The sequence below is a fragment of the Equus caballus genome, chromosome 3 (assembly GCF_041296265.1).
Source record: "Equus caballus isolate H_3958 breed thoroughbred chromosome 3, TB-T2T, whole genome shotgun sequence".
Classification (NCBI taxonomy): Eukaryota; Metazoa; Chordata; class Mammalia; order Perissodactyla; family Equidae; genus Equus; species Equus caballus.
The window spans coordinates 55,201,503-55,223,703 of NC_091686.1; the positions used below are offsets into that span (position 1 = coordinate 55,201,503).

Here is a 22,201-nt window from a genome sequence, read left to right on the forward strand (position 1 = left end):
TGGTTTCCTATCCATTTTAATTATTTCAAAGAAGAAACTGTCTCTCTTGGCTCTCTGCCCAGGACTGTTTACTTCAATTAAAAATAAATATACAAAATGTCACCCTCCACTCTAACCCTACCCCTGCCCCCTCCCCAACCATCAGCTAATCCTGACCTCGTTTCTATTTTTCACTCTAACTCTGTTATGCCATTGATCTGAAATTTAAAATGATCACTACTATAAACGGTAATATATGCCTAAGATATAATGCAAGATCTGAGTGTGGGGGTCCCTGGTCCCTTCAGGATGAAGCTTGCCATATAAGGACCTCCATTTCCTTCTCCCTGCCTTATCTCCCATCACACTGCATCCATGGGGACACTGTGATACAGCCACATTGCTTTTATCACATCTCCAGCCTTTTCCTTCTACCACCCCCAGTGCACACGGTGTTCTCCATGAAGGGCGCCTCCTAGAGCATGATAGGAACAGTGCTCCTGGAATTGTGGAATTCTGTGGTACTCACCACTGCCCACTCCCTCATAGTCCTCTACCTGGCTAACTCCAAATCATCCTTTAAGACACAGCTCAAACTTCCTCTAACCGGAATACTCCTTGATGCCTTCCTCTGTGCTCCCAACATTACCATGAAGGTTCCTAAAACCACAGCATTTACATAATAAATTGAAATTTACCTACTTATGTTATAAAATCACTTTGGCAAACATCCAAGCAAAAATTTATGATCACATGAGTTAGGTTGTAATTAAACTTCAAAAACTTAGTTTCAAATTAACCTATAAAACACCTGAGTTTTCAAAATTGGTATATTTCTTTAACAGATGCATTCCTAGCATGAGTACACCCTGGAGAAAAAGAAATTTAGAAATGACAGAGAAGAGGACACGAAGCCATTTTTTCACTTTTGAGAACATCACCAAAACAAAAATCTTGTTTATTTTATATTTTAAGTTCCACTATATTTTCACATGCTCATATATTCACTCCATAAATATTTATTGAGTGAGAAGTTTGGGCCAGGCCCTGTGCTATATATATGCTAGGTTTACAAAGAGGAAAAGACTCAATTCCTGTCCTTAAGTTTCTTATAATCCAGTAGGGAGCTGATGATGGTTATTATTAAAAAACAAATCCTGATAAAGCTGTAAGTGTGTCACTGTATAGTCTCCAAAATCAAAAGTAACTATTAAATCATGCTGCTTTTTAATGCCTCTGCAGCTCCAGGGCAGCCTCTGGATTTATTATTTCATATCACATATTGAGTTTGCCTTATTTTGATTTCCCATGAAATGGACACTGTGCTATTTAACTATTTTTTAAGAGAAGAAAAAAATGGCATAAAAAGAACTGTCATGTTATGACCAAAATAGCAACAACAGCAAAGGGAAGGTACCACAGCACAAGCATTAAGAGCACAGGCGTTAGAATGACCTGGGTTTAAATCCTGTCCCCAGAACCCCTGTGATCTTGGGCAAGTTACTTAACCCCCTTACGACTCAGTTTCCTCATCTCCAACATGGGGACAACCACCGCTAGTTGTTCTCAAGGATGTTTTGAGTGCTCAGCATAGTATGGAACCTAGTTAGGCACTCAATAAACATTAACTTTTATGATTAGCAACGATAATAATTAAAATTTATACAACACCACCAAGGTCCTTGGGGCCAAAATAACATTTTCTGCTTTATTTATTCTCTAGGATCTCAACTACAGAGCCTCATGCATAGTTAGTACTCAAACACTTGCTGATTGATGTTAAAATACCTCATATTCATTCCCTCCAAAAGACCTCAGGGTAAAAAGTAGAAACATGCTCAAAAAACAATTGTTTTTATCATTTAAAATATCATTAAATTCCAATGAAAATCACTCTTACCAGCTCTGGCTGAAAGCTGGCCACTGTGGGCAGCCCAGTAACCTTTCACAGGAGATGGGCACTTCACGTTACAAGTGTGTCCAGTTCCTAATTGACCTCTTGCTCCACAACCAAATGCATAGATGAGTCCAGAAGAAGGCACGAAGGCTAGGGTGTGTTGTCTGGGGAAAAACAATTCAAATGAACTCACAGCTTAGTCTCTACTGATATGGACATACACTCAGACTTTCAACTGCCACATGTGGGCACTGCGATTCCTAGGAGTGCCCCTAGAAATCCTCCCCCATGTTTACATGTGACTCTGTGCAGTGGGTGGCTCTCCATAATACTATCCTTCTCTGACACTTGAGGTCATGGGGAGGATGGCAAGACTTGGAAAGAGCTGAATGGCCTGCTGCATTTGGCCTTTGGGATGAGAGGGAAGAAGCAGGGTGAACCAGGCAAAATTTCCAAGAAGTTCTTTGAGGCTCCCTCACTTTACTTTCCTCAGGTCTTCCCCACATCCTGCTGCTCTTTATCCCAAAAGAAGCCTAATGTCCCCATGATGCTGTGCTTATCTAAAACCCTTCCTTGCCACACCCTGCTCAGATCTGACTCTCTCCACACATTCACTGTAGATGTGCATGCAGTTAAGATTTCTTAAAACGAGGGTGGTTAGGTCTAACCGCATTCTCCATCACGACAAAGACAAGATCCATTCCTGGGGCTTAAGAGATACCAGGAAGCTCTTAGTAGCACTCACCTGCCACAAGCAATCTGAGTGACTTCACTGCCCATCAGCTCTAGAACTCTTCTTGGATTAACCTCGTCATTCATAGAGTCATGTCCAAGTTGCCCGCAGGAACCAGCACCAAAGGTAAACACACCTCCACTCTAAGAAGGAACACACACCACGTGACCGCAGTCTCTGAGTTTGAGGGCACTCCTCTAAGGCTTTCTGTACACAAAGTTCACACCACAGTGGTCTGACAAGAACACCACGCTCACTAGATACTCAGTCAAAATCACTTCTTTGGAACGTTCATTAAATAGAAAAATAATCAAAAAGGAACTTAAGACTACATCTTTAGGAAACAAAGATGGCACTGCTCAAGGGAACGTGCATCCTCTGTAAATTTTGAAAATTTTTTAAAAGTACAATGATGTGTTAGGAAGCAAAACAAAAAAAGCAGAAACAAAGAGGTGAAATGAGATGATTTTGCATGATCATTCATATTTAAGAAATTAAAGTCTCCACAAACTCCTTGGCAAGTAAGATATTTTTAGCAGCTGTACTTGAACAAATTCTAAGGTATTTTATTAATGTGAATCTATAATAGTATTTGTTCAACATGAAATACATTTATCTCTAGATGTGACTGCTTCAGAAGCAAAAGAAATAGGTTGATATTTTAAAACATTAATTACATTGCTCTTTCTTTTTTACATATTTAAATGGCTTGTTTTAAAGGAACACAGAATGTTGCTATATATATTTTAAGGTTATTTATAGTGAACTATTTTTAAACACCATCACTACTCTCTCTAAAAAACACTATCAAAAATAACAAAGCAATGAGAATCATCCATGTCATACCCAGCACCGAAGCGCCACAGAACAAACCAGAACACTCCAGAGTCCCTTACTTTTGTGAGAACTGCTGTGTGTTCTTCTCCACAACTAATATAGACAACTTTTTGCGTTCGTAAGAGTTTCACATGGCAAGGAGACTCTCGATCTAGAATAAGATAAATATCAGAATGTCACTACCATTCGCCATTGAGATGAAATATACACAGCCATCTTAGCATGAATTTGGGGTCCCCTCGGATTCCTGACTCACATATTCAGCTCTCTGCCTGCACCTCCACTTGGATGTCTAACAGACATCTCGTTTTTAATATATCTAAAACCTAACTCATGGTGTCACCACATTCCTCGACTCTGCCCACCCACCCTCTGCCCCACACACACACACACACACACACACAGTTTTCTTCATTTCATAAATGGCAACCTTATCCTTTCAGCTTTTCCTCTCTTTATTTCGAACCACACATCTAACAATGAGCAAAACCAATTAGCCTCATCTTCAAAGTATATACAAAATCTAACTTTATTCCCACTACCTCCAAACTGGTCTTCCGGGAACATGGACCCACTATAGCCAAAGTCAAACTGGATCACTCTTTTCCTCAAAACCCTCAGTGTCTTGCTCTCTCACCAAGAGAAGAAGCCAAAATCCTTACCCCGCCCTACAGAGCCCTACACAAATGGCCCTACACCACCTCTCTGACTTCCTGCTTTGCTACTCTTCCCCTGGCACACTCCACTCCACTCTTGAGCACACCCCATACCTTCCCACCTCAGAGCCTTCACCTGTCCTGTCCCCTTCACCCAGATATCTACACGTCTCATTTCCTACCTGACTTCTTACAGGGCTCTGCTCAAACATCATCTTATCAGAGATGCCTTCCCTGACCACCCTACATAAAACAAGAAACTTTACCCTCAAACCCTCTGACAGACTATCTATTAACTGGTTTGTTGTTTGCTTCCACCCACTAGCAGACACTGAGCCAAGGTCTTATCTGTTTTGTTTGCTGCTGTACCCTTAGCACCTAACATGGGTCCAGCACATAGCAAACCCTCAAGCAGCATGTGTTAAACAAACGAATGTGCTTTTGAACCAAAGAGATACATATGAAGTTTACCTACCTTCTTCATCACTGAGCCCTAGCTGCCCTGCATTATTCATCCCCCAGCCAAAAACGGCTCCTGAGAGAGACAGGGCAAAGCTGTGCGCCCCTCCTGCAGCCACCTGAGCCAGCGGGATCCCCTCCAGGGACCTCACCCTCTGCGGGCTGGCTTGGGAGGGGAACTCCTTCCCCAGGCCCAACTGCCCGTGGCTGTTCTTTCCCCACGTGAAGAACTGACCATCTGAAATAAGAACAGGATAACTGGAATTACCAGAAATGATGCAAGTTCCAGCCACAAAAATAATATCATTAGAACAATATGGTTATCCAGTAGGATCATTTGTTAATTGATCCCCTACACACACCAAACCGGCCCAAGAGCAAGGGAGCCGAGACATTTCATGCTGTAAGACGGCCATAAGCAAAACTCCCACCTGTCCTGACAATGGAGTGGTAAGCTGAGTCTTACTACCCTTCAAAGGCCATGAACACTTATGCAAAGAAAAAATTAAATGTTTATGTCAATTCAGTTTTGATGGAGAGTTACCAGGCTTAGATCTACTCAGCAAGCTGAACTCGTTCTGATCACCCCAAGACCACAAGACCCAGGACTTCAGGAGGTCCAGCTATGACCTGGATTATAGCACAGAGCATCAAGCAAGACATGCAAGTGCAGACTTCCCCTCAAATTTATTCTAACATAAAATACAGCATTATTTGCTGGCTTAGGTTTCTCTAACTCCTTTTTTAAACTTATTTGGGAACTTCATGGTGGAATGTAGCTTGATAGTGTACTGTGGCTGAGAAAAGCCAATCTTCTGTATGCTCAAGAACACAAGTACAGTCTTGCTTCCTGCTCCTCTTCCACCGCAAGAGAGTTGGGGCAGCAATGATGACCACCTTCTTCATCATCCACACCCTGAAAAAGTATGAGCTACACAAAGGCTGACTGAGACCTGCCACTGTCCTACAGGAATGCACAGATCCTGACCAGTTAGTCAACGGTTTCCAGTTAAATAACATCACACAAAAATGCAAAGAGAAACTGTTGCAAAATTAACATAATATTAGCATATATTTTAATATTACATTACCAGCTGCAAGAGCCAAGCAATGCCAGTTGCCACAGGAAACTTGTAATATTGTCTGCTGGTTCAGCTTTTGTATTAACCTAAAACAGAAAAGGCTTTCTTCTTAAGAAGGGTATTCACAAACAATGATCAGACATATTCCCAACTAAATAAAACAGCTGTAATAAATAACACCTTTCCTAAAAGACTTTCAAAAGTCAAATATATAACCTTACATGATATAATTCTCTTAGGTCTTTCACTAACCTCCTGCCTCTCAGGTAGTTACTGTTTAACAAAAAAAACTCTTCAGCATTTAAACCCATTACCACAACCCTCTGTTAATTCCCATGTGTCATCTCCAATTCAGGGACAAATGGAATAAGCTACAGAAGAGAGATGTCTAAGAATATGACTGGTGTCTACATGACTTTCACAATGAGAGCAATGCCATGATCCAGCAATTCCACTTCTGAGTACAGATCCAAAAGAATTGAAAGCAGGGTCCCAAAGAGGTATCTGTATACCCACATTCATAGCAGCATTATTCACAATGGCCAAAGGCCAGAAACAACCCAAGCGTCCATCGACAGAGGAATGGATAAACAAAATGTGACATACACATACAATGGAGTATCAATCAACCCTAAAAAGAAAGGAAATTCTGACACATGCTACAACATGAATGAAACTTGAGGATATGTGCTAAGTAAAATAATCCAGTCACAAAAGGATGAATACTGGATGATTCCACTTATATGAGGTACCTTGTGTAGTCAAATTCATAGAAACAGAAACTAAAATGGTGGTTGCCAAGGGCTGGGAAGAGGAGAAATGAGGAGTTGTTGTTTAATGGGTACAGAGATTAATTTTTGCAAGATAAAAAAGTTCTGGAGATTGGTTATATAACAATATGAATATACAACATTAATGAATTGTGCACGTAAAAATGGTTAAGATAGTAAACGCTATGTGTTATTTTATCACAATTTTTTAAAAAAATAAGGGCAATGCTTCCAAAACTCTGATTCCCCTGGATGGTAAAGAGGAAAATCGAATGACTACTTTTCAAATCCCGCGCCTCTGCTTGCTCCTGTGAAAGACAAAGAACAGTACATATTTCATAGGGTTGTGGTGAGAAGTAAATGAAAAAAATCCATGTGAAGTGCCTGGCACTGCCCAACAGAGGTGGGCAGCTGCCTGGGAGTACCTCCTGCTCTCTATCTGAAGAGTTCCTAAGTTGCCAGGTTCCATACACATTAAGTGTATGCCATGGGAACAAAGGCGTCAGACAGACTGGCCCTCCGGAGACGAGTATCTCAGGAGACAGACAGGGCGGGGGCAGGGGGGTTACTTAGAGAGATTGGCAGATACTGCTTGTATTAATGCTTTGTTTTCTCATTATGAACAAGTTAAAATGGAGTTCACATATCAATTAGTACCACATAGCACCCAACTATTTCTTATTGCGATAATTGTATATTCACAGGCAGCTGTAAGAAATACTAGAGAGATCCCTTGTACACTTGCCCAGTTTCCCCCAATGGTGACATTTTGCAAAACTGTGGTATGATATAACTAGGATACTAACACTAATACAATCTACCAATCTTACTCATATTTCCCCAGTTTTATTTGTACTCATTTCTGTGTATTAATTGTACCACCTGTCTAGGTTCACGTATCGACCACCATAGTCAGGATACTGAAGGGTCCCAACACCAGGAGTCATCCTCGTGCTGTGCTTTCATAACCACTCCTGCCTCCTCCGTCATTGGCCCCTAATGACCACTAATCTATCCTCCGACTCTAAAATTTTGTCATTTCAAGAATACTATATAAATGAAATCATACAGTAGGTAACCTTTTGGGATTGGCTTTTTTTCCCCTCAGAATAATTTCCTGGACATTCATCCAAGTTGCTGCATGTATCAATATTATTGTCTGTAGAAGCCCACTAGTATTTAAAATTGGAAAATACATTACTGCCTAGGGGACCAATGTTCCAGAAATGTTATGCAGGAACAGCCCTTTTTCCTGGTCAGTTTCCACTCAAATTTCCCATAATTCTCCCTTTATGGGCCACCATTACCCTTGTCATAACCTTAACAATCACAGTTGAAGAAGTAGGTCAAAAGGAGAAAGATAAGTAACAGGGAAATGATACCCTTGAAGTGGAGAGTGGGGTACATACAGAGCAAGCATAGACTGTGTTTCACCTGTTCATCTCATTCTGTTCTCCCAATGACTTCAAAGGTAAGCAATATACACTTCCATTTTCAAGTTAGGAAACCAAGGCTTAGATAAGTTAAACAATTTTCCCAAGGTCACTCACCTAATAAGTAACAGAGCCAGTATTAGAACCTGAGGCTGTCTGACCTCAAAGCTACATTACTTTCCACAATACTGAGGTATGAGTTAACAAATTTATTTCAATTAAGCTATAATATAAAATTAGACACAAACCAAAACCTCGGAAGTCATCCATAATTTAGACGTGACCAGAAAATTAAATTGCTACTATAACACAGATCACTTCATTTTTAGAAATGAAATACCATTAAAAATCTTTACTTCAGGCCTTGGTCATCAACAAATGAAATACTTTTGTCGTTAATGTTATAAATCTTTTCCCTAATATTACACACAATTTCATTAAAATATAGCACTCCTTTTTTCTCATTGCCACTCTCCCCCTTCCCCTAAAATTAAATTAATTTTTGGAAGAAATGAATCCAAGGCATTACTTATTCTAAATCAGGAAGTGAGTCAAATCACTCTTACCTCCATGTTCCTCTTTTCCTTAAAAGAGCTTTTGATTAAAGAGACAAAAATATAAGGAGGGCAAAAAGGAAGACAAAGAAGAATATATTGTCCTTTAAAAGAGACAATAATTGGGCAAGGGAGGAGAAGCCACTTATTAAACAGACGCGTACTAAGCAATGTACGTGCTGGGCACCCTTAGCAATGGTGATGCTAAAATGAATAATCCAGGTCTCCTGCCACTGAGAGCTCTCAGCTTTCTATTAAAAATAGCCATTAAATAAACAACTACAAAGAATCTGACAAGTATACAATAGGGGTATGCTGTACATTGGTAGTACAAAGGAACAGGAATTAAACAAAGGAAATAAGCTGGTGACCTTTTTTTTTTTTTGAGGAAGATTAGCCCTGAGTTAATATCTGCTGCCAATCCTCCTCTTGCTGCTGAGGAAGACTGGCCCTGAGCTAACATCCATGCCCATCTTCCTCTACTTTATAGGTGGGATGCCTACCACAGCATGGCTTGACAAGCGGTGAGTAGGTCCACAGCCAGGATCCGAACCGGTGAACCCCGGGGCCACCAAAGCGCAACGTGTGAACTTAACCACTGTGCCACCAGACTGGCCTCACTGGTGGCCTCTTTGATCATTAAGAACCCTCAACAAACTGAGACTCAACCCCTAAAAAGTCCGCCTGAAAGTAACTTCAATATGTTGGATGCTTTCTAGTGGTGAAGCAGAATTAAATAAATATTTAAGAGACTCAAAAGCACTGTATTAGTCTTTTTGTGTTAAAGAATGCATGTATATTGGTTATTTCAGCTGTTCATAATGCTTAAGGTAATTTGGCCTATTATAGGTAACAGGTTAGCCTTGTGAGAGTCTAGTTTAAAGTCCTTAATTGAGTAACTGATTTATACTTGCAATTTTCAGTTAAAGGTTAATAAGTCCAGCATGTAAAAAGACACTTTCTTTATTCAAACATTTATCAAGTTCCAGGCACTCTGCTAGCAACTAGGCTATTAGAATAAATAAAGTACAGTGCTTGACCAACTCATTTTTAACTGGAGATAAACTCACTTCATAAATAATTACAATTTTTGTGACAAGTGCTATAAGAGTATAAGGCACAGCAGTGGCACAAAAGAAACAGCAATTAAATGAAGAAAGCAGAAGCAAAAACAAAGAGTCTAACAAAGCAACAGCAGGAAATAGTGTTTACCACAACTGACATTTGAGAACTCAGATTCCTGTCTGTGAAATTCTTACCTGGGCACTGCCACCGCATCCTCAGTAGTCATGAGTCCCAGTTGACCATCGCTCCCTGCACCCCAAGAAAACAGCTGGCCCCGGTCACTGAGGGCCAGATTGTGGGACTCGCCACATGCCACATGGACAATGTGCTGATCTGCCAAAGCTCCAATTTGCTCTGAAAGAGACCAAACCAGAGGAGGAAAATGTATACCAAGAGACAGGAATTACACAGAATTATCTTCCTGGGCAGTTTTGTTTTTCAAAGAAAACCACTAAATCTGTACATTTATAGAGATCATAAATTTTGCATGTTTCTCAAAGTTATCAATATAGAGCCCAGCTACACTGGGTAACACACACACCTGCAGCAGCACACATATCCCAGATGTTCCCTCATGTGCCTTCTCTCCAAGGAGAAGCCTGAAGGTTTACTATTTGGAGACACTGAGCCAGGGAGGTCCAAATGTGAGTGGGAATGAGGCATGTTACTAAGCCAGGGAGGTCCAAATGTGAGTGGGAATGAGGCATGCTACTAACCAAGGGAGGTCCAAATGTGAGTGGGAATGAGGCATGCTACTAAGCCAGAGAGGTCCAAATGTGAGTGGGAATGAGGCATGCTACTAACCAAGGGAGGTCCAAATGTGAGTGGGAATGAGGCATGTTACTAAACAGTGGGCCTGAGTGAAATTCTGCCTGGGAACAATGAGAGCCCTCCCCACAAACCTCCCACTCCCACATCCAGAAACCTTTCTCCCCTCAGTTCCAGAATACAGTCTCATAGACATCTAGCCATGAGATAGGAGGATTTATCTGAGAAAACCGGCCCAAAAGAAAAGACCCACAGATACTGACATTTGTGGGTCCCCTGTTGAAATGTTCAGCTTCCCACCAGTTAACAAATTACCCACACACAGCTCCACTCACATCCTAGTACCTCACTCTTACAAAGAAAAAAGTTAGGCAGGGTTCATCATATATGTGGGGAGAAGTTTAACATGAAAGACATAGAGCAAAACAAACAGAAGAAAATAAACCCTGAAGAAAGAGATGGTGCAGAGATCTGCACAGTTTCACCTGAGAAGGACCTATCGTTAACTACGCTTCAATAAGAAAGAGAAAAGAGAGAGGACCTATGAAGGGCTCAGAATGATGGCTGACAAAAGACCTCCTTCAGGAGCACTTCTTCATCTTGAAATTTCAGAACACCAAAAAAGACTCTCAAAGTTTCTAGAAAGGAAAACAATTTATATACAATAGAATGGGGATCAGAACGGCATCCAATTTCTCAGATGCAATACTGAAAACTAGAAGACAATGGGGCAATGCCTTCACAATTCTGAAGGAACATGACTTCCAATGAAGAATTCTATACCCAGCCAACTATAAATCAAATATGAGGAAAGAGGAAAAGAGAACAATCTTCAGGCGTGTAAGGCTCTCAAAATATTTTACCTCCCATACTGCCTTTCTCAGAAAGTTACCATAAGATCATGCCTCCAAAACAAAGAAAGATTCAGGATCCAGGAAATGGGAATCTTCCATGGAAGAGCTGAAGAATATTTCCAGGACAGCTATGTAGCAGGCCTATGAAGCAAAGTGGGAGAGATGTCTCCTAGGTGAAAAATGAAATACAATCTGATGAGCTTTAGCTTAGTAGGAGTTTTACAGTTCTGTCAAGAGAACATAGAGGTTACTACGCAAAAGAAAAAAAATGAAATAACTCCAGGAAACTCTATGTGCTTTACAGGAAATAAAAGTAGCCATGGTACACAAAGTAACAATAACCAAATAAATATAATTTACATAGTTAAAAATTTAACTGTCAAAATTGATTTAAAAAATCAACTATCTGGGAAAGGATGAGTGTCTAGGGGTAAGGAAGAGGAAAGGATGGGTGGAGAATATAAGAGAATGCTGATCTTCCCCAGTGGGAACTTTCTAGATTATGTACAACATTGAAAAAAAATCAAGAAATAGCATTATAAGCATGTTATTTAGAAATATAAAGGTAGGGGGCCGGCCCGGTGGCGCAGCGGTTAAGTGGGCACGTTCCGCTTCGGTGGCCCAGGGTTCTCCAGTTCGGATTCTGGGTGCAGACATGGCACCACTTGGCACGCCATGCTGTGGCAGGCGTCCCACATATAAAGTAGAGGAAGACGGGCACAGACGTTAGCTCAGGGCCAGCCTTCCTCAGGAAAAAGAGGAGGATTGGCAGCAGTTAGCTCAGGGCTAATCTTCCTCAAAAAAAAAAAAAAAAAGAAAGAAATATAAAGGTAAATACCAAAAGAAAGAGCTAAGAGAGTTGAAAGGGATGGCTTCTGTGAGTGAGACTCAAGGCTGCGGACAGGTGAGGCAGGGAGCTGCTATCTGACCTAAACACAGTTTGCGTAAATAAATTATTTGAAAACAAAAATTCTTTTTTTAAATTAGGCAGCTGAAAATATGCTCACGTCAGAGAAACCTCCTGAAAGAAGCTGTAACTCCGGTTGTTCCCATCACCCATCTCCTTTAACCGCTATTGCTACTTGGCCCCACCTCACAACTCAGCCTCACCCCACGCACTGAGAACATCCTTTCTTTACCGTGGAAAAACGTAAAACTCCTACCGAAGTAGCTCAGGTGATTCAGACTCTATTCCTCTGACCAAATTTCCCCCTTGTACCCCAGTTCCAGGACTTGGGCAGCTGAGATGTTCTCCCAGGCCTGGGGACCTGGGCTGAGCCCTCAGCCATGGCTAGTACCTGACCTATGCCAGTCATTAACCTTTCCTGTGTAGATGTCAGCATCCAGCCTAACATGACACCAATAACTTTCTCCACAGGCAGGCAGGACACTCTCCATCTGATCTGCCACCTATTTCCTTGCCTCAAAGTCTGTCAATAGCCTCTCTCTTGATCTCGTTTACCACAGCTGAGTAGCCTCTAAAGGGCACATCTAGAGCAAGCCCTGATGGTCTAATGGTTAAAGTTCGGTGCACTCCACTTCGGCAGTCCAGGTTCGTTTCCAAGTTGCAGAACCACACCACTCATCTGTCAATGGCCATGCTGTGGTGGCGGCTCACATAGAAGAACTAGAAGGACTTAAAACTAGAATATACAACTATGCACTGGGACTTTGGGGAGTGAAAAAAAGAGAGAGAGAGAGGGAGGAAGATTGGCAACAGATGCTAGCTCAGGGAGAATCTTTAAAAATAAAAAAGGGCACATCTTGATTCCAAGTACCATTTACTCCCAGTCTGGTCAAACCCTAAGCAAACCAATTCCTGTCCCCTCACATATCAGCCACCAAAACAGACACCAAACTATCATTGCCACAACAAAACCTGCAGTCCCAAAGCAGGAGTACTGTTCAGTAATGCAAAGATTTGAGAATTAAACCACTGGTTGTACCAAATCCAATTTATTTTATTTCTTCTAGTCAGAAAACCGAGCTCATCTGATTCAGACTGGAGATGTATTAGAGTGAAATTATGACCCCTCTTCTAGAATCTGCTCCCTAAGTCGGGCAAACGTGCCAATGAATGCTTCATTCACACCTCACTGAATACACCCCTGCCCCAGCTGGGAACATTCAGGCTAGTGCACGTTTCCACATGCAGTCTCTTCTGATTCATTCTGTCAAGACTACACGCTGTATTTTGCAGATCATGACAGAACCTCAACCCACACGTTAAAATAATTAAACACACTGAAGATATAGTTGGCATTTTTTGAGGATAAAAGTATATTTTCTCTCTGATCCTCTCATGGCAACACTTTAAAGTCTTTAGAAGTCTTTAGCAATGTTATCAACTCTGAATAAGCCAAGGTAATAGGGCAGAACTGTGGCAAGCGTGGAATGCTGCTTCGAGCAAGGCAGCAGGTCAATGGACTTCCGTTATTATGATTACTTCTACTTGGCGTTTGAGCCCATCACAATTTTTTAATGTATTTTCAAGTTAGTAGTAAATTGGGCATTATACCATCAAAGGGTGGTAATAGAGAAGGATGATAAGAGCCTAGTGGGCAGACGGACGATGCTGATACTTTCTTCCTCCCTTCATCCTTGCAACAGGCCTGTGAGGCAAAGGCTCCAAACTAAGCCCCAGCTCATAAAAAGTAGGTAATTTGGCCAAGGTTCACACTGAGTGAGTGGTGGAGCTAGGACTGGAGCCCAGGTCTCTCTGACTTCAAAGCCCATTATACCCACTTGGCTAAATGTCTTCCTTCATAGAAAAGAACTAGGCAGATTTTAAATTGGTGAAACTAACTATAAAGTGAATAGTCTAGTTATGGACAACGGGAAATTGACTCTTACTGTCTATTCAAATGAGAAATATATCCACTAGTTTGCCGTTAACAACATGAGCAGTTGGATGGAAAGTATACAGAACGTACAAAGTTAGTCATCAATATTTGGTACTAAATTTTTAACAATAAAACTATAGTAAAAGAAATTAAATGTCAGTGGTTGCTATGACAAAAGGGATTTAAACTTTCATCACTTAGCTGTCTTCTTTGTGAGCGTCCCTAAATTGTCTACTCTGAGAGTACACTTTTCTTTAATACTAGACAACAAAAGACAGAGCACACTGTGGGAAAGCCAGTGCTTCACCCTGCCGTACTGTGGATTCTAAGTCCTCATATGCACCCTGACCCTCACTTCAGTTTCCCACTGAACTCTCAACTCTAGTTCTCATCTCGCCTCCTGCTGCCATACTCTGCTCTCCCCACCGGCAGTTTTTCTCCCAAGTGCCGTCAACCCAGTCTGAGGGGTGCAGCAGACTTTTAATGAAGGTTTGGGGTGATAAAAATAAACTTTTTATCTCAGCAAACCACTCATAACACAATATAACCCAAGTTCCCCTGCAGATCCCAACAAAGAGAATTTCCCAGCGCCCACACTCCTCCTGGTGTCCCCCGGCCTCCCACAACAGGACGAGGCTCTCTCCCCCTCATTTTCCGTGCTTCTGTGTCTGAAAGGTCCTGTTCCTAGGCCACGTTCCAACTCCTTTCTTAACTACGTTCATCTAAACATTTTGGGGCATCTGGGCTACACCTAGTGGGGTCTCAACTCCATAACAGAGCTCATACTTTAAAGGGACCACCCCCTCCCACAAGAGTTATCTCCAGAGAAGGAATTCTACCTTGTCCCTGAGCCAAAGCACCCAAACCAGAGTCAGCTTTTAAAATTTTTAATTATCATATAGTAAAACTGACCTTTCTTTAGTGTACAATTCTATGAATTGCAGCACATGTAGCCACTGCCACCATCAAGATACAGAACAGTTCCATCGCCCCAAAAACATTCCTTGTGCTGTCCCTTACTCACATTCTCTCCTCATCCCCATCTCCTGGCAACCACAATCTGTTTTCTATCTCCAGTTTTATACTTTCAATACTGTCACGGAAATGCAATTACATAGCATCTAACCTTTTAAGACTGGATTCTTTCACTCACTATAATGCCTCTGAGACTCATCCAAGTTGCTGCATGTATCAGTTTATTCCTTTTTATTAGTGAGTAGTATTTCACTGTATTATGGATGTACCGCAAAGCATTGTTTCCACTTTTTAGTGATTATAAATAGAGATGCAATAAATATTCCTATACAGGTTACTGTGAGGGAATAAGTTTTCATTTCTTTGGAGTAAATACCCAGGGTATTTAACCATTCTTTTATTTTTATTATTAATTATTATTTTGGTGAGGAAGATTCACTCTGAGCTAACATCTGTTACCAATCTTCCTTTTTTTTTGCTTGAGGAAGATCAGTCCTGAGGTAACATGTGTGGTAATCTTCCTCTATTTTGTATGTGGGTCACTGCCACGGCATGGCTTGACAAGTGGTGTAGGTCCACGCCTGGGATCAGAACCTGCAAACCCAGGCCGCCAAAGCAGAGTACGCCAGACTTAACCACTACACTATGGGGCCAGCCCCTCTATATTATTATTTTTGAAGTCAGTTTCTTACACATAGCATATGGTTGGGTTATTTTTTTAATTTAGTGATAATCTCTGTATTTTGACTGAGTTTTTTTAGATTATATTTAATATAATTATTAAGTTCAAATTTTTTACCGTTTTATTTGTTTTCTGTTTGTTCCGTTTTTCATTGCTCTTTTTCCTCATTCCAGCCTTCTTTTGTATTATTTAAACATTTTCTAGTATCCCATTTTAATTTGTATTTTTTTACTATATCTCTTTGTATAGTTACTTTACTGATTGCACTAGGGATTACAATATAAATATTTATCTTTTCAGAGTCTATCTAGAAGCAAAACTTGACCATTTCAAGTGGAATGTTGAAACCTTACCATCATATAGATCCCTTTACCCCTTCCCCTTTTAAGTTACAGCAGCCTTAAATATTACACCTGCATACACTGAAAACTCCATCACAATGTTATAATTCTTGCCTTCAGTCATCAAATATATTTTCAAGAACTCAAGAAGAGAAGAGTCTATTATATTTACCCAGATATCTACTATTTTTGTTGCTCTTCCTTCATTCCTGATGGTCCAATATTCCTTCTGGTATCATTTTCCTTCTGGGTAAAGACTTGCAAAGGACTTTTTCTTCATCTGAGAATGCCTTTGTTTCACCTTCCCTTATGAAGCCTACTTTTGCTTGATACAGAATTCTGGGTTGATTTCTTTTCTTTCAGCACTTTTAAAATGCCGTACCACTTAAGGCCTCCATAGTCTCCAAGGTAAAATCTACAGTCATTCGAATCATTGTTTCCTCTACAGCTAGTGTGTTGTTTTTCTCTGGCTGTTTCCAAGTATTTTCTTTGTCTTTAGTTTTCAGAAGTTTGGTTATTATCTGTCTGGGTGTAGATTTCTTTGGACTTGTCTTTCTTGGGTTTACTGGACTTCTTGAATCTGTTCATATCTTTTGCCAAACTTAGAAATTTTTCAGCCATTATTATTTTCATCACCACATTCTTTCTCCTCTCCTGCTGGGACTCCAATGATGTGAATGTGAAAGCTTTGTTCTTGTCCCACAGGTCTCAGAAATTCTGTTTATTTTTCTTCCTCAATCTTTTTTATCTCTGTTATTCAGATTGCATAACTTCTATCAACTTATCTTCACTTTCACTGATTATTCCCTCTGTCATCTCCATTCTGCTATTGAGGCTGTCCAGTGAGTTTTCCACTTTGGTTATTATATTGGTTCTTCTTTATATCATCTATTTCTTCACTGAATCTCACTTTTCCATTTGTTTCGTAAGAGTTTGAGTCAGCTTGCTGGAACATTTGTATAATAGCTGCTTTAGGGTCTTCGTCAGATAATCCCAACATCTGTGTCATTCCAGCCTTGGCATCTGTTCACTGTCTCTTCCCGTGCTACTTGAGATTTTCCTGGGTTTTACATGTGGAATAATTTTGGATTATACCATGAACATTTTAAAGATTATGCTGTAAGACTATGGTCTTATTTAAATCTTCTGGAGAATGTTAATTTTGTTTTACTTTTCAAAACTTTTGCAGTGCTATTCAGATTGGGGCCCTGCATGCACCACACAGTGGACAGTCTGAAACCTGGGTCCTGGTCTATTTGTTAGTTCGGTTCTCAAAGCCACTTATACGCTAAGCAGGATGAGACCCAGACATACACAGCTCAGGGGTGAGCCCAGGAGTTCACAGCTAACTATATGAAGTTGCTTTCCCGAGTCCTTCCTTCTCTGAGATCTCCCTGATACTTTCAGGCTTCCTGGGGCTCCTTCTTCTCTCTCCCAGCCTACACTCTGTACTTCTACAGCTGTAACTTCCTCTGGGGCCAAATGGCAGGAGCATCAGAGAAAGAAAATGGTAAACTCAATACTACTTCAGTGGCACTTTGAATTCTGGTCTTTCTCAATTCACCTGCCATTATTTGCTTTTCGCAGTCCTCAAATAGCTGCTTCATGCATTCTGTCCAGGTTTTATAGTTGCATTCAATAGGAGAGACAGGAAGAAATGTGCTGACTCCGTTCTGCCTGGAACTGGAAACCCAGAGCCAGATTTTTAAAATAACATTTTTTTCTATCTTTTAAAAAAAAAATCAAAGAAAGTACAGAAACTGTCTTTGTTCAACTTGGCTTTAAAAAAAAAATCAAAAGGCACAGCTCTCCCACGAATGCTCCAAATAAAACTGTTTAACCTTCCTGTACAGTGAAGGGCTAGATTCCTGGAGGTGGGCAGTATCTCTGAGCGGTTAACACTTCATTGAAGTTATCTGAGCATACAAACATTTACCTACTTAATCCTATGTATGACTGCCCAAGTTTAAATAATCATTAAACCAAAGCTTTGAAACTAAAGAATCAGAGAGAAAGACTGTTATCTCATCCTATCATAACCACGACAGAGTTCAGAGTAGTAGGTCTCAGTTCAGGGACAGGTGACTTTAATCTTCGACCTCAATGCTCACATATAAAACCCAAAAACACTTATACCTTGGAAAATGTTTCTGAGAATATTTCCTTCTTAAAGCCATAAAGCTAAATTTACCCTGTACGCTTTCAGATGCAATAAGACAGACACACTGACTAAGTCAATTAGAACATATGGAGGCCTGGCTCAGGCAATGGGAGGGGAGAAGACTTTGTGTTTTGAGCCATTAGCTCTCCACGCATCAGAATAAGACCAGCTGCAGTGACTCAGTCATTTTCAGGAACTCAGAATTGCCAACCACGGCACAATCTGGCACTCTAAAGGGATTTTAATAGAGAAAGATTGTAAATTAGAACACTGCCTGACAACTCTAATAGAGGGAATCCTAAAAGCAGAAGGGACCCCTGCAGTGGGGATACAGTGGCATATAACCATATAGCATAATATTTTGTATAGCTGAATGCCTAAGTCCTCCAGGTGATATAATTCAAGATGCCTCCGAGAGGACTGAAATCTTAATACTCAGGCACAAAACGCCAACAGTCCCTTGAAGTTCAGCTCCCACGTTACACGGATGCCCTATCCTTCACAGAGCTTTCCTGTCCTGTACGATGACAGCACAGGAGCACCTGCTTGGGTCTGTCCAAGAACCAGAGTGTAAGTCTAAGAAGACTGCCTCTCATGAATGAAATGCTAGGATCATATGATGAAAACATAAAATCTTTTTTTTTAAGATTTATTTTTCCTTTTTCTCCCCAAAGCCCCCCAGTACACAGTTGTGTATTTTTAACTGTGAGTCCTTCTAGTTGTGGTACGTGGGACGCCGCCCCAGGATGGCCCAATGAGTGGTGCCATGTCTGTGCCCAGGATTTGAACCGGCGAAACCCTGGCCCGCCAAAGCAGAACACACGAACCCAACCACTCAGCCACAGGGCCGGCCCCTGCACGTTCTTTTACCCAGCAGTTGAATTTCTACAAACGTATCCTAAAGAAATACTGTATACTGGATTGCTATTAACAGAAAAAAAAAAAAAGAAATTGGTATTATACACTATAAATTGAAACATGCAGTCATTAAAAAGGCTGATATAGATGAGTACAAACATGATCATAGAAAAATATTCACGAGAAAGTAAGCGGACAAAAGGTTACAAAGAAGTATCATAATATGACTTTAAAAATTATATTAATGTTTAAAAAATACTGGAAGGATATATTTCAAAGTAATAACAATGGTTTTTGTTCAGGGTGTAGAACTAGAGAGTATTTTTTATTTGCTTCTTTTTGGTTATGGGCATTTAAATTTTGAGCAATACCTATGTATTACTTTTGTAACATGGCAAATTTTTTTAAGTTTTTTTAAAAGGACTTACACTTCCCTCTGCTATGAACATTTTTTCCAACAACTCAAATCACTTTCATTCAATGTGATTTAACAACAGGAGACCATTTCCAAGCCTGCAGATTGTTTACGGACTATTTTAAACTGTATGCTATCTTATGAACAATAGTCCTGTACAATCACAATGCAAGATGAGATGCTTCTGGAGGGGCTTCCTAAGGATAGTTAATCATTAATCCCACTTGTTATAGATTTGGGTAAAATTTTATCGCAGCGGGCAAAACATCCCTACAGTGAGACCCGTCTATTTGCTTAGAGCGAGAACAGCCCTTACGGCGCCTGGAGCCTGAGAAGGTGTGTCCTTGGGCACCCGCAGGAAAGAATTCAAGCAGGGGCCACAGAGTGTAGTCCTTTGTCCATTTTCTCTTAAAAATGTATATGTATATAAAAACTCCAATTAGAAGACAGAAATAGTCAGACTGGATTGCTGCGCAAGATCCAACTATACGCTGCCTTAAAAAACCCACTTTAAACACAAAGACACAGAAAGATGAAAAGTAAATGGATGGAAAAAGATATACCACGCTAACACCAAGCAAAAGAAAGCTGAAGTTGCTATATATTCCTATCAGGTAAGGTAGATTTCCAAACAATGAATATCATCAGGTGTAAAGTATGACATTTCAGGATGTTAAAAGAATCAATTCAACAAGAAAATCTAGCAATCTTAAATGTGTACATAATTAATAATAGAACTTCAAAACACATGTAGCAAACCTTATAGGGCCAAAAGAAGAAACAAGTAAACCAAGAATGACAGTCAAAGATTTAACACTACTCTCTCGGTAATTATAGAATAAGTAGAAACAAAATCAGCACGGGTAGAGGAGACCTAAACAACACTTCATCCCACTCGACCTAACTGACACTTAGAAAACTCTCCACCATCAACAGCACAACATTCATTCTTCTCAACTGCACACAGAGCATTCACCAAGATACACCATATTCTGGGCCATAAAACGAATAAAAATAAATTTAAGAGGCCTGAAATTGTACAAAATATGTACTCCTACAACACAGTTATTACACTGGAAATCATTAACTGAAAAATATCAGTAAAATCCTCATATATCTGGATATTAATCTACACACTTCCAAATAACCCATGAATCAAAGAAGAAATCATAAAGGAAATAATTACAAAGTATTTTGGAATAAAAATAATACAAGCAATTAAAATTTGTGGGAAACAACTAAAATGATGCTTAAAAAAATTTTTTTAGCATGAAATGCTTATTAGAATAGAAGTGGCAAATCAGTGGTTTAATTTCCACATTAAGAAACTATAAAAAATATAGTAAATTAAACACAAAGTAAACAGAGGAAAAGAAATAATAAATATAAGAGCACAAATCAATGAAAGAGAAAACCAAAAAAAAAAGAATCAGAAAAGTCACTGAAACCAAAAATTTTTCCCTGAAAATATCAATAAAACTGATTAACCTCTAGCTAATCTAATCAGAAACCAAAGAGAGAAAACACAAATTACCTAAATCAGAAAAACAGATCCTAAAGACATGAAAAGGGTAATAAGGGAATATTATAAACAACTTTATGCCAATAAATTTGAAACTTAGGTGAAGTGGACAAATTCCTCAAAAGACACAAGCTATTAAACTCATCTAAGATGAAATAAATAATCTGACTAGTCCTATATATCTTTTAAAGAAATTGAAAATGTAACTAAAAATGTCCCCACAAAGAAAGCTCTAGGCTCAGATGGCTTCACTGGTGATTCCATCAATCATTTAAGGAAGAAATAACAACCTATAGTAAACCTACATATAATACAGACAAACTCTTCCAGAAACCAGAAGAGGGAACACTTTGCAAGCCACTTTATAAGGCCAGCATCACCTGCATAACAAAACCAAAGACATTATAAGAAAAGAAAAGCATAATCCCCATGAACATAGATGCACAAATCCTTGTCAAATTTTTAGAAATCAAAAGCAGCAATATGTAAAAATTACCAAGTGGCAATTATTTCAGGAACACAAGGTTGGTTTAATATTCAAAAATAACCAATGTAATTCACCACCTTCACAGACTAAAAAGGAAAAGCCATACAATCAATTCAACAGGTTCAGAAAAGCATTTAAAAAAATTCAACACTCGTGAGTTTTTAAAAATCAGTAAATATCAGGGAACTTCCTCAACTTGATAAAGGGAGTCCAAGAAAAACCTACTAACATTAACACTTTAATGAAGAAAAATGAATGCTTTCCCTCTAAGATGAGGAACAAGGAAAGGATGTCCACTTTTACCACTTCTATTCATCATTGTCCTACAGCTCATTCAGTGAAATAAGGCAAGAAAAAATGAAGTAAGGCATACAGATTGGGAAGGAAGAAATAAAACTGACTTGTTTATAGACAACATTATCATTTATGTAAAAATTTCTAAGGAGTCTACAAAAAATGCAACTAGTACTGTTAAGAGAGTTTAACAAGGTGAGTCAAGATCAATATACATATATATGGTTATATAGGTATGGTTAATTTATATATAATAATTTATACTAATAAGTATATATAGCATATATAGTTTTATGGCAATTTTTATATACTATCAGACTGTTGGAAATTAAATTGTTTAAAAATACCATGTGTAATAACATCAAAAATCTGAAATATTTAGGCACCAAATATGTACTCCTATACTAAGAAGTATAAAATACTGCTTAAAAAAAGAAGACTCAAAAAATGGAGACATTTACATTGTTCATGAATCAAAAGATTCAATATTGTTAAGATGTTGATTCTCCCCAACTGATCTATAGAGTCAACGCAAT

General features: G+C 39.5%; 1 protein-coding gene across 11 annotated transcripts in view; it reads right to left on the minus strand.

Moving 5' to 3' along the window:
- HERC3 (HECT and RLD domain containing E3 ubiquitin protein ligase 3) overlaps positions 1-22,201 on the minus strand; it is a 98,055-nt gene that overhangs the window by 43,907 nt on the left and 31,947 nt on the right. For all 11 annotated transcript variants that reach the window (XM_023637727.2, XM_023637728.2, XM_023637730.2 and 8 more), the window contains 6 exons: positions 9,660-9,819; positions 5,653-5,729; positions 4,578-4,799; positions 3,506-3,597; positions 2,622-2,752; positions 1,880-2,040 (listed from right to left, as the gene is read on the minus strand). In XM_023637727.2, coding sequence (XP_023493495.1) covers positions 1,880-2,040; positions 2,622-2,752; positions 3,506-3,597; positions 4,578-4,799; positions 5,653-5,729; positions 9,660-9,819 — 843 coding nt within the window. The remainder of the gene's footprint in view (positions 1-1,879; positions 2,041-2,621; positions 2,753-3,505; positions 3,598-4,577; positions 4,800-5,652; positions 5,730-9,659; positions 9,820-22,201) is intronic.